The sequence below is a fragment of the Salmo salar genome, chromosome 01 (assembly GCF_965601325.2).
Source record: "Salmo salar chromosome 01, fSalSal1, whole genome shotgun sequence".
NCBI classification, from domain to species: Eukaryota; Metazoa; Chordata; class Actinopteri; order Salmoniformes; family Salmonidae; genus Salmo; species Salmo salar.
In genome coordinates, this window is record NC_138291.1 from 169,861,750 (window position 1) to 169,875,338 (window position 13,589).

The 13,589-nt window shown below is 42.5% G+C and overlaps 1 protein-coding gene across 1 annotated transcript in view; it reads left to right on the forward strand.

The window, feature by feature from the left end:
• Nucleotides 1-13,589, forward strand: part of mmp11b (matrix metallopeptidase 11b) — a 35,407-nt gene that overhangs the window by 3,833 nt on the left and 17,985 nt on the right. The window contains exon 2 of the mRNA XM_014142878.3: nt 11,508-11,812. Coding sequence (XP_013998353.1) covers nt 11,508-11,812 — 305 coding nt within the window. The remainder of the gene's footprint in view (nt 1-11,507; nt 11,813-13,589) is intronic.

The following is a 13,589-nucleotide window of genomic DNA, read 5'->3' on the forward strand; positions in this document are numbered from 1 at the left end:
CTGGTTGTGATACAGCACAGGTTTGAACCAGGGTCTGTAATGACACCTCTAGCACTGAGATGCAGTGCCTTAGACATCTGCACCACTTGGGAGCCCTGGCTCAAGACATTTCAGCTTTTCATTTTTTATTCATTTGTAAAATGTTTGAAATATATCATTCCACTTTTACATTATGGGATATTGTGTGTAGGCCAGTGACAAAAAACATCTAAATGTAATACATTTTAAATGCAGGCTTAACACAACAAAATGTGGAAAAAGTCAAGGGGTGTGAATACTTTCTGAAAGCACTGTATGCATGATCAATGTTTTTTATTATTTTTTATTATTGGCTGCATGTCAATCAACTGGCGCTGAAATACCCTAATATGTTAAGCCCATGCTCTCTTGAAACATGGGTTTCAACTTAGGTTTCGTTTACATTTAAGTTATTTAGCATACACTCTTATCCAGAGCAATTTACAGGAGCAATTAGGATAAGATTAAGTGCCTTGCTCAAGGGCACATCGATTTTTCAACTAGTCGGTTCAGGGACTCAAACCAGTGACTTTTTAATTACTGGCCAACGCTCTTAACTGTTAGCCTAATTGCCGCCCCATTACCGCTAGATTTAGATATTCAGGCGAACGTGTCATTTCTCTAAAAGGTGTGTGTGCCTATGTGTGTGTGGGAGGCTGAAGGTGACCAGAGTGGAATGTTGACAGAGCTTGTATGCCATTGTTGTAACGAGTGCGCTGAGAGTCAGGAAGCAAGTTCAGGGAGTCAGTGTTCTAAGAAATAAAAACAATGAACATGAAACAGAGTCAATAACACCTGAGGAAAGAACCAAGGGGAGTGACAGATATAGGGAAGATAATCAAGGAGGTGATGGAGTCCAGGTGAGTGTCATGAGGCGCAGGTGCGCGGGATAATCAGCAGCCTGATGACATAGAGGCCAGAGAGGGAGTATCCGTGACAATTGTATGAATACTTAGGATGCAACCTACTTTCTCTATGATTTGTAAGACCTTGACAGCCCTCAATCTTTCCAATTGGTGGACAGACATGACAAAGGAGAAGCCCTACACACAATGTTTGCCTCTTGGATACACATTTCAGATTGGCGCTGGGCTCTGCACAGTTGGCGACAGCATCAAGTGGCTCTTTGCTGAGAGAGAGAGAGCAAACATAAGGACTCTGATTTGTTTATATTGAAAGGGTGTGGGAGGGGTTTGGAATGCTTCAGACCATTCAGGTGAAAAATACTTATGTACTAGGGTCCGAACTCAAGTAAAAGTCTCCACGCACCGGATAGGTGCCGTGAAAAGTGTTGTTTTACAGGATCAGCCATAGTAGTACGGTGCCACTGGAGAAAATTAGGTTTAAGTGACTTGCTCAAGGACACATCAGCAAATTCTTCACATTGACAGCTCGGGTATTCAAACGAGTGACCTTTTAGTTACTTGCCAAATGCTGTATCCACTAGGCTACCTGCCGCCCGAGATAGTGTGTGTCAGTGGTGCATGCAGTCAATTTGTTCCCTGCTGTTGACAAAGCGCGAGAGAGGGAGATTATGCAGGCTGAGGCAAGTCATCTGGCATCTGGTGCAGAATAACAAACCCCTATGTCTGCTGACACAGGGAAAAGGGAAAGAACAAGATAGCTGCTGCGCTGAGAGAGCCGGCTCACCTCCGTTGTGTCTTCCATTGTGCGTTCTTCTCTATCACAACTTCCCTTTGTGCTGCCAAAAAAGGCACCCCCAAAAGCATCTGAGAGTGCAGTTGGTTGGAATCAAAGTGACTGTCAATAGTATAGTCGGTAGGGATACAGTTAAGTTGTTTTCATGCAAATATGACCACCAAATATAAAGCGAGACTTGTGTTCAAGGTTTCCTTGCATACCATGCACATACACTATAAATACAAAAGTATGTGGACACCCCTAGTGGATTTGTCTATTTAAGCCACACCCGTTGCTGACAGGTGTATAAAATCAAGCACCCAGCCATGCAATCTCCATAGAAAAAACATTGGCAGTAGAATGGCGCCTTTCCAACAAGTCAGTTTGTAAATCAGGCCTTCATGGTCAAATTGCTGCACAGAAACCACTACTAAATGACACCAATAAGAAGAAGAGACTTGCTTGGGCCAAGAAACATGAGTGATGGACATTAGATTGGTGGAAATCTGTCCTTTGGTCTGATGAGTCCAAATTTGGGATTTTTGGTTCCAACCGCCGTGTCTTTGTGAGATGTAGAGCAGGTGAACGGCTAATCTCGGCATGTGTGGTTCCCATCGTGAAGCATGGAGGAGGAGGTGTGATGGTGTGGGGTTGCTTTGCTGGTGACACTGTCAGTGATTTATTTAGAACTCAAGACACACTTAACCAGCATGGCTACCACAGCATTCCGCAGCAATACGCCATCCCATCTGGTTTTAGCTTAGTGGGACTATCATTTGTTTTTCAACAGGACAATGACCCAACACACCTCCAGGCTGTGTAAGGGCCATTTCATCAAGAAGGAGAGTGATGGAATGCTGCATCAGATGACCTGGCCTCTACAATCACCCGACCTCAACCAAATTGAGATGGTTTGGGATGAGTTGGACCACAGAGTGAAGGAAAAGCAGCCAACAAGTGCTCAGCGTATGTGGGAACTCCTTCAAGACTGTTGGAAAACTATTCCAGGTGAAGCTAGTTGAGAGAATGCCAAGAGTGGGCAAAGCTGTCATCAAGGCAAAGAGTGGGTACTTTGAAGTATCTAAAATATAAATATATTTTGATTTGTTTAACTCTTTTTTGGTTACTACATGATTCATATGTGTTATTTCAAAGTTTTGATGTTGTCACTATTATTCTACAATGTAGAAAATTGTGAAGATAAAGAAAAAACATTGAATGAGTAGGTGTGTCCAAACTTTTGACTGGAACTGAATATATTTTAATATTTTACCCCCTTTTTGATCTTGTATCATCGCTGCAACTCCCCAATGGGCTCAGGAGAGATGAAGGTTGAGCCATGCGTCCTCCAAAACATGACCCGGTTCTTTATGCCCACCCACACCAATTTGCTGGAGGAAACACTGTTCAACTGATGACCAAAGTCAGCCTGCAGGCACCTGGCCCGCCAGAGCGCAATGAGCCAAGTAAAGCCCCCCCGGATGACACTGGGCCATTTGTGCACCGACCTACGGGACTCCCGGTCACAGCTGGTTGTGACACAGCCTGGGATCAAACCCAGGTCTGTAGTGAAACCTCAAGCACTGTGATGCAATGCCTTAGAACACTGTGCCACTCGGGAGGCCCTAGCACCAGAATTGTTTGTTGGGAGCTACATGAAATGTGTTTCCATGGCCGAGCAGCCGCACACAAGCCTAAGATCACCATGCGCATTGCCAAGCGTCGGCTGGAGTGGTGTAAAGCTCGCCACCCTTGGACTCTGGAGCAGTGGAAACGGGTTCTCTGGAGTGATGAATTATGCTTCACCATCTGGCAGTCCGACGGACAAATCTGGGTTTGGTGGATGCCAGGAGAAAGCTACCTGCTCGAATGCATAGTGCCAACTGTAAAATTTGGTGGAGGAGGAATAATGGCCTGGGGCTGTTTTTCATGGTTGGGCTAGGCCTCTTAGTTCCAGTGAAGGTAAATCTTAACACTACAGCATACAATTCAATTCTAGATGATTCTGTGCTTCCAACTTTGTGGCAAAAGTTTGGGAAAGGCCCTATCCTGTTTCAGCATACAGAAATGGTTTGTTGAGATCAGTGTAAAAGAACATGACTGGCCTGTACAGAGCCCTGACCTCAACCCCATTGAACACCTTTGGGATGAATTGGAACGCCGACTGCGAGCCAGGCCTAATTGCCCAACATCGGGGCCCGACCTCACTAATGCTCTTGTGGCTGAATGGAAGCTAGTCACCGCAGCAATGTTCCAGCATCTAGTGGAAAGCCTTCCCAGAAGAGTGGAGGCTGTTATAGCAGCAAAGGGGGGACCAACTCCATATTAATGCCCATGATTTTCGACAAACAGGTGTCCACAAACCTTTGGTCATGAAGTGTATGTTATAGTCTACAAACAGAGTGGGTACTTTCTTTTCAAATAACTTTGCTGATTTTGACTGAATGATAAACAGACAAAGGTTACCATGGCAAAGCATAGATTAACGGTTAGAGGGCAGTCACAGACATATGACTAATGGGGAGCATGCCGACGCTCCTTAAAAACCTGTCAATTGAGAAAGAAGTATGGTTGAAAGCAACGCTGGCAGCTCCGCTTTGAAATAAATGCTACTGAGAATTATCTAGTGGTATCTGAACATGTAGATGCTTGTGTAGATACTGTAATTTAAGCTCAGGAGGTGCTATACTGGAACTTGGCAAGTCTACATTCGCATCCCATCATTTTTCAGAGACTGAACCGTAAAGCTTGAGAGACTTCGTGAGATACTTACATGTATTTTACAATTCAAGTCATTGGAAGCAGGATAAGTAATTAAGTCAAGGTTCCAAAATGGGTCTGTTGGAGTAGTCTGACGTAGTGTGGCAACATAGACAGAACTGTGAGTTCACCAGAAAGCTCTTAAAATATTCCCTAAAGTTGTTGGAACGTTCACTCATGAGATGAATCTACACTACAGAATTAGTTTTGAAACCTTTTCGTTTTGAATTCTTTCATTGTTTCCTTTGAGACACACAGACTAGTGAGCCAGAACCCAATGTCTAACTGGGAAACATTGATTTGACGATTTGAGGAATCTCTTCACCCCAAGCGAGACCTGCCATCAACATACTTTTCCTAAGCAGTGGTCTTTGGTGTTGCAACCAATTCATTCTTCGCTAACAAAGCAACTTAGATACACCATTGTCAATGCCTCATTCTTTCTCTCATTTCCCATCATATTAAATCCTCATCCTCTTCCTGCTAAACCATTTCTTCACTCAGTGTAATCACTTATTTTGTGTGTACAACCTCTCAAGGCGTGCAGAATGCAGCTCTCTGGGGCTCGTTGTGTATAAATATTTATCCTCGATGGATTTCCTCCAGCGTGCACATTCTTTATCTTTTTGGCCTACTTGTTATCTACCAAAGGGTGTCTGAGTTAGTGGGGATAGTGCTCATACAGTGCATTCAGAAAGTATTCAGACACCTTGACTTTTTCCACATTTTGTTACGTTACAGCCTTATTCTAAAATTTATAAAAATGTTCCTTCATCAATCTACACACAATACTACATAATGACAAAGCAAAAACAGGTTTTTCAAAATGTTAGCAAATTTATTTAAAAACTAAAATATTACATTTACATAAGTATTCAGACCATTTACTCAGTACTTTGTTGAAGCATCTTTGGCAGCGATTACAGTCTCGAGTGTTCTTGGGTATGACGCTATAAGCTTGTCACACCGGTATTTGGAGAGTTTCTCCCATTCTTCTCTGCAGATCCTCTCAAGCTCTGTCAGGTTGGATGGGGAGCGTTGTTGCACAGCAATTTTCATGTCTCTCCAGAAATATGTTTGATCGGGTTCAAGTCCGGGCTCTGGCTGGGCCACTCAATGACATTCAGAGACTTGTCATGAAGCCACTCCTGAAATGTCTTGGCTGTGTGCTTAGGGTCGTTGTCCTGTTGTAAGGTGAACCTACGCCCAAGTCTGAGGTCCTAAGCGCTCTGGAGACAGGTATTCATCAAGGAACTCTCTTTGCTCCGTTCATCTTTCCCTTGATCCTGACTTGTCTCCCAGTCCATGCTGCTGAAAAACACCCCCACAGCGTGATGCCACCACCATGTTTCACCGTAGGGATGGTGCCAGGTTTACTTGAAACGTGCCGCTTAGCATTCAGGCCACAGAGTTGAATATTGGTTTCATCTGAACAGAGGATCTTGTTTCTCATGGTCTGAGAGTCTTTAGGTGCCTTTTGGCAAACTCAAAGCGGGCTGTCACGTGCCTTTTATTGAGGAGTGGCTTCCTTCTGGCCACTCTACCATAAAGGCCTGATTGGTGGAGTGCTGCATAGATGGTTGTCCTTCTGAAAAGTTTTCCCATCTCTAGAGAGGAACTCTAGAGCTCTGTCAGAGTGACCATCGGGTTCTTGGTCACCTCCCTGACCAAGACCCTTCTCCCCTGATTGCTCAGTTTTGCTCTGGGAAGAGTCTTGGTGGTTCCAAACGTATTCCATTTAAGAATGATGGAGGCCACGGTGTTCTTGGGGACCTTCAATGCTGCAGACATTTTTTTGGTACCCTTCCCCAGATCTGTGCCTCTCCACGATCCTGTCTCGGAGCTCTACGGACAATTCCTTTGACCACGTGTTTTTTTTTTCTTATTTCTTCTTTGACAGCAACTCTGTGGGCCTAGTCGTAAAGATTTGTCATTTCACTTTTAAAATGTATTGTGCCATAAACACAACCAGTCATGATGTTTTCATCTGATTATCAAACATTCACGTCAAAGGGCTCCTTTACTAGGCTACCTGCACACGTTCATCCACTCACAACATATTACCAGCCTCCAAACAGTGGTGAATGGAAAGAGACATCTGTTATTCAAAACACCACAAAGTGTCATAACATTTGCCGATTGTCATTAGGTTAGCATTTATGCGTCCACTGCTGTCCTCGCGGGTCTCAGTGTCGGCCACTCATCGCTGCCTTGGCAAAATGTCTGTTTTTCTCGAAACCACGTCACATTTTGGATCGTAGGCTATAACAGCCGTTTTCAAGTCCATTTGCAAATTTTTCATGCCTCTGACTGGTACGGCGTACCCCCACGATTTATTTTGCCAGGACGCCGTACCAGACCGTACCGCCTTACTTTCACCCCTTGGTTCTAATCTACAGTAAAGCAATCTTTAAATTTCAATTGGAGCCCGACCGATATATCGTCCGATAATTCCAGCGATAGCTGATATTCAATAAATGCGATGAAAAAAAGAATCTCATGCTGATCTGAACACTTGCAACCATTCTCATGATATGTCATTATTGTCACAATGTAAGAAATCAACATAACGTTTTTTGTTTTTTGTTGTTGTTTAACGGTATATCGGCAGATATATCGGTATCGGTAAGTTTTGTCCCCCATAAAATCATAATATGTATCGGACCCCATAAAACTATCGGTCGGGCTCTAGTTTCAATTGAAGACCAATTGTTTTCAGATTGGCATGGTAACAGCATCATAAGTCACTTTCATGACAAACTCCTTTGTTGTACACCAGACAGACATCCAGATGTTGTCTATGATCAGGATGAGAGGGAATTTTCTAACACCTGCTTCCCTCACTCCAGCTGTGTGTTCAGGGTATGAGGTAGGGATTGGGGGTGGGTAAGGTGGCGGTTTTTAGTGAATGAATGACATAGACAAAAGCCCCTTTTATAGCAACAGACGCCACCAGGGAGATTACCCCACAGAGCCATGGTCTGTAGGCGGGCACATTTTGTTGTCGTGTTTCACCGTTAGCTGTGGTTTGCCAAGGTGAGCAAGACACAGCTATCCAGAACTGTCCTGTAGGGACATGTCAGCTCTCTTTTCCTGGGTTTTTCCCCAGTTTCCATCTGACAGACTGCGGTACTGTGTTGTTCGACCTCATTGGATCTTTAAGCCCGTTGTTGAAATGCAACCCAACATCCACCACCACATGCTTGACTAAAACCAGTCACTTAGTCAGTTCTATTGGACTACTGTTGATTCCAGTTCAGCTGATTTCATCAACCAATCTGTGTGCAGTATGATGTGGTGTTTCCCAGGGTTGGGCTTTATTCCATCTGAACTCAATTCATGTAAGAAATACATGTGCATACAAATCATGAATGGGGAAAAATGTGGAGCCATTTAGGGTTATGTCAAGTGTTGAGTCTAGACATGATGATGCAAGAACAGATCAGTGACCACCATCCTACTAGAACAAAAAGTTACCACAGGCTACAAATCAATTAATTGGGTTTTGTATAAAATCACAAAAATACCTTCATTCAAAACTAAAATGTTTGTGTAAAAGTATATCTCCCTGAATATGTGAAATATTTTCCATTTTAGGTTGAGAATAAACTAAGGCAGTGTTTTCCAAATGGAGGGTTGGGACCTATTGTTTGGTCACAGTAAAAACCTTCTAGGCTGCGGTTCAAAGTTGGGACTTGGCTACAAATGTGGTATTCTTAATGTTAAGTGAAGGAAAGTAAAGTAAGGATAGAAGTCAATAGGCTATAGTTGGGTGATGTCTCCAAAAAGTTATCATATCTCAGGCTATCACAGACCAAAACATTGCTATCAGGTGATAAATACATCTGGTGTAAATCTGCCAGCGGCATACAATGCTTCACATAGAATGGGGCAGTCCTCAGTTTTTATGGGGCAGACCTAGAGTTTGGCTTTCTCTCTTGCACAAGTACTATGTGTTCTCTAGTGTCTTAGTCAGTTGAGGCCTGTAAATGTAGCCTATTGTCTGCAAATCTGAACAATGACATATTGGGCCTTTCTTTGAAACTCACACCCAACTAAGAAAATCAAACCCATGCATCACTCCCTCACATAAGGATGACATCTGGTCCAATGTCACCTGTTTCTAATAAGCATGGAACTTGTAACTCCCATTGGACCAAAAATATTTCAAGCTCTTGATGGTCCTGAGTTATGAGTAATTAATTCATCTGCGTGTGGTTGTTATGAGCACACTGAATTAGAGGTCGACCGATTAATCGGAATGGCCGATTAATTAGGGCCGATTTCAAGTTTTCATAACAATCGGTAATTGCTATTTTTGGCCACCAATTTGCATTTTTTTTTTTTCTTCACTTTTATTTAACTAGGCAAGTCAGATTAAGAACACATTCTTATTTTCAATGACGGCCTAGGAACGGGGGTTAACTGCCTTGTTCAGGGGGGATTCGGGGATTTGTTTTTGCAACCTTCTGGTTACTAGTACAATGCTCTAACCACCTGCCTTACATTGCACTCCACGAGGAGCCTGCATGGCAGGCTGACTACCTGTTACGCGAGGGCAGCAGGAAGCCAAGGTAAGTTGCTAGCTAGCATTAAACTTATCTTATAAAAAACTATCAATCTTAACATAATCACTAGTTCACTACACATGGTTGATGATATTACTAGTTTATCTAACGTATCCTGTGTTGCATTTAATCGATGCGGTGCCTGTTAATTTCTCATTGAATCACAGCCTACTTCGACAAACGGGTGATGATTTAACAAGCGCATTTGCAACAAAAAAAACACTGTCGTTGCACCAATGTACCTAACCATAAACATCAATGCCTTTTTTTAAAATCAATACACAACTATATATTTTTTAACCTGCATATTTAGTTACTATTGCCTGCTAACATGAAATTGTGTCACTGCTCTTGCGTTCATTGCCTGGCTCGTTGCGAACTAATTTGCCAGAATTGTACGTAATTATGACATACCATTGAAGGTTGTGCAATGTAACAGGAATATTTAGACTTAGGGATGCCACCCGTTAGATAAAATACGGACCGGTTCCGTATTTCACTGAAAGAAAAAAACGTTTTGTTTTCGAGATGATAGTTTCCGGATTCGACCATATTAATGACCTAAGGCTCGCATTTCTGTGTGTTTATTATATTATAATTAAGTCTATGATTTGATAGAGCAGTCTGACTGAGCGATGGTAGTCACCAGCAGGCTCGTAAGCATTCATTCAAACAGCACTTTCGTGTGTTTTGCCAGCAGCTCTTAGCAATGCATTGCGCTGTTTATGACTTCAAGTCTATCAACCCCCGAGATTAGGCTGGTGTAACCGATGTGAAATGGCTAGCTAGTTAGCGGGTGCGCGCTAATAGCGTTTCAAGCGTCACTCGCTCTGAGACTTGGAGTAGTTGTTCCCCTTGCTCTGCATGGGTAACGCTGCTTCGAGGGTGGCTGTTGTCGATGTGTTCCTGGTTTGAGCCCAGGTAGGAGCGAGGAGAGGGACGGAAGCTATACTGTTACACTGGCAATACTAAAGTGCCTATAAGAACATCCAATAGTCAAAGGTATATGAAATACAAATCGTATAGAGAGAAATAGTCCTATAATAACTACAACCTAAAACTTCTTACCTGGGAATAATGAAGACTCATGTTAAAAGGAACCACCAGCTTTCATATGTTCTCATGTTCTGAGCAAGGAACTTAAACGTTAGCTTTCTTACATGGCACTATTACTTTCTTCTCCAACACTTTGTTTTTGCATTATTTAAACCTAATTGAACATGTTTCATTATTTATTGATTTTATTGATGTATTATATTAAGTTAAAATAAGTGTTCAGTCAGTATTGTTGTAATTGTCATTATTACAAATAAAGAAAAGAAATCGGCCGATTAATCGATATCAGCTTTTTTTGGGGGCCCTCCAATAATCGGTATTGGTATCAGCGTTGAAAAAACATAATCGGTCGACCTCTATACTGAATAGCTGACAACATGCTGGAGGGCTGTTTTCTTCTCATTAGATTTGGCCAAGTCTCACAAAGATGCTATTTTGGCTCTGCTGGTGAGTGGTTGTTCTCACCGTAGTTAGCATTTTTTCATCATGAATCTTGTTCTGGAGGCAGCTCTGCAGAGTGGTCACTAGCTGGCACAGCCACAATATCATAACATTTGATTGAACTTGAAGAGAGATATGTGGGAAGGCTTCCTCATTCAAAGGCTGAAAAAAGCAGAAGTGTACCTGGTTACTTATTATGTTAGATCGTACAACTGATAGACATAAATGGGATTCCTCTCTTAATGTCCATCTGCAAGGTTTGGAATGATGAGTTTTAGCAAAGAAGGTAGTGTGTACTAGTCCCTGATCACAACATCCAAGTCTTTCAAGCCTTTGTGAAAATGCACCACTGCATCAAAGCCTCTCATGTTAGACTTTTAATGGCCATTTAAAAATAGCTTGTTCACAAATTACAGCTTTTAAAAGGTACCCTTAGGCTGTCGGACGCGGAAGCATTTTTAAGACCGTTAAAACAAGAAAGAAACTACAATTCACCCTATTTCACCTCTACAACTGTCATCCCCTCCCCCCATAGAAAAAAGCCAGAGAAGGAAAAGTTTCCAAGCCTTCACAGCTGCTTTTTAGGAAACCAGTAAACTGTAATAAAGCGAAGCCAAAGATAGAGCAAGGATAAAGTGGTGAGAGGGTTCAGCCGTCCCCCCTTCCTCTGACCCCTCCCTGTCCTCCACCCTATCATCTCTCCACCCATTCAATTGACAGACCAATTCCCTCTAAATTCTCTGGAGGAAATTGACTAATAATGGCTTGGAGATTTATCTGGGTCCCGGAAGCCCAGCTCCTTCTGAGGTTCTCTATTAGAACGTTAAAGTAATGTACCATGCTGCCATTTACTGTGATGACAATGTCTCGCCATGCAGCTATCTAAAAACATGAATTCTATTTTCCATTTGATTTAGTTGAATGTAATTTTGTTGGTAGCCTAGATGTATGTGATTTTGTCAAAACAATAGCTTAATTTACATTCTTTGAATGGTACTTAGTTGCACATACCTCTTTTCACAGGGATGGCCTCAGAAGACTCACCCATATGGCCTGAAGAAGACGACAAGATTTGATCAAACTCAGGACACTCTGAAGGAACCATTGCACCTGTCGGGAGGTGTCTATCCAGAGACTGTGTTGCCATGGAATGGCACAGAGTCGGTCTGGAATCGGCCTCGCTGTGGTGTTCCAGACTATCCTACTCAGAAGCAAAGTGGCATCTCGGACTACCACATGCAGAAGGGGGGCACATTTGGAGGAAAGCAGCGGCGGAAGCGCTTCGTTGTCTTTGGGGGGCGCTGGGACAAGACTGACCTCACCTACAAGTAAGGTTATTGTTCTTTGGTCGATCTAAACCAAGTATTCCCAAACTGGGGTATGCGTACCCCCAGGGGTACGCCAAATAAAAATGTGATTCACATAAAAAATAAATAATAATAATAATAATAATAATAATAATAATAATAGTATTTTAGAAGAAAAAAAATAAAAAAAATATCTTCACATTTTCAAACAGGACATTTATATTTTCCAACGGGGCTATACATTTGGGTGAAGTTTTTTTCCCGCCTGAGTAGCCTCATTTCACTGCCAAAAATTAAATTAACCATCTAGTGTTCAGTTAAATAACAACACAATGTCAAACACAGGTAGCCTAGTCAAATAATTAACATCCAATCACATTAACTGTTACTCTCTCGCAGGAAACTTTCACTCTTGCGCAGACATTTAGAAGCGAAACATGACAATTTGAGAAATAAGCCACAGGAGTTTTTTGACCGAGAATAAAGACGACTTTCGAGTAGTAAGACATGTATAAAAGCAACAGATACCATTAATAAGAAGGGGCTAGAAGCGTCTTATGGTGAGCTACCGAGTGGCTAGGACAGGCAAGCCCCATACTATTGTGGAGGACTTAATACTTCCTGCTGCCGCGGATATGGCTGGGACAATGTTTGGGGAAAAGGCCCAAAAAACTATACAGACAATGACTTCATCAAACAACACTGTTTCACGGCGCATCAGTGACATGGCAGAAGATGTTTTGAAACAATTACTGCTTTGCATACAAGCCAGTGAATTCTATGCGTTACAGCTGGATGAGTCAACAGACGTGGCGGACCTGACACAGATCCTGGTATATGTCCGTTATGTTTATGGGGGGTCAATTGAGGAAGACATCCTCTTCTGCAAACTACTGGAAACCAGGGCAACATGAGAGGATATTTTTAAAGTACTGGACAGCTTTGTGACATCAAATGGACTTTGGTGGTCAAGATATGTTGGTATCTGTACTGATGGTGGAAAAGCCATGACAGGGAGACATCATGGAGTGGTAACGCGCGTGCAAGCAGTTGCTCCCGACGCCACTTGGGTACACTGCAGCATCCACCGAGAGGCTCTTGCTGCCATGGGAATGCATGACAGCTTGAAAGACGTTTTGGACACTACAGTGAAAATGGTTAACTTTGTTAAAGCAAGGCTCCTAAACTCTCGTGTATTTTCTGCATTATACAATGATATGGGCAGCGACCGTGTAACGCTTTTATAACATACAGAAGTGCGCTGGTTATCAAGGGGCAAAGTATTGATATGTTTTTTTAAATTGAGAGACAAGCTTGAAGTTTTCTTTACTGACCATAATTTTCACTTGTCTGACCGCTTGCATGATGACGAGTTTCTCACACGCCTGGCCTATCTGGGTGATGTTTTTTCTCACCTGAATTATCTGAATCTAGGATTACAGGGACTCTCCGCAACTATATTCAATGTGCAGGACAAAATTGAGGCTATGATTAAGAAGTTGGAGCTCTTTTCTGTCTGCATTAACAAGGACAACACACAGGTCTTTCCATCATTGTATGATTGTTTTGTGTGCAAATGATATCAAGCTTACGGACAATGTCAAATGTGATATAGCGAAGCACCTGAGTGAGCTGGGCAATTACGCAGGTATTTTCTGAAACGGACGACACAAACAACTGGATTCGTTATCCCTTTCATGCCCTGCCTCCAGTCCACTTACCGATATCTGAATAAGAGAGCCTCATCAAAATTGCAACAAGCGGTTCTGTGAAAATGTTATTTAATTAGAAGCCACTG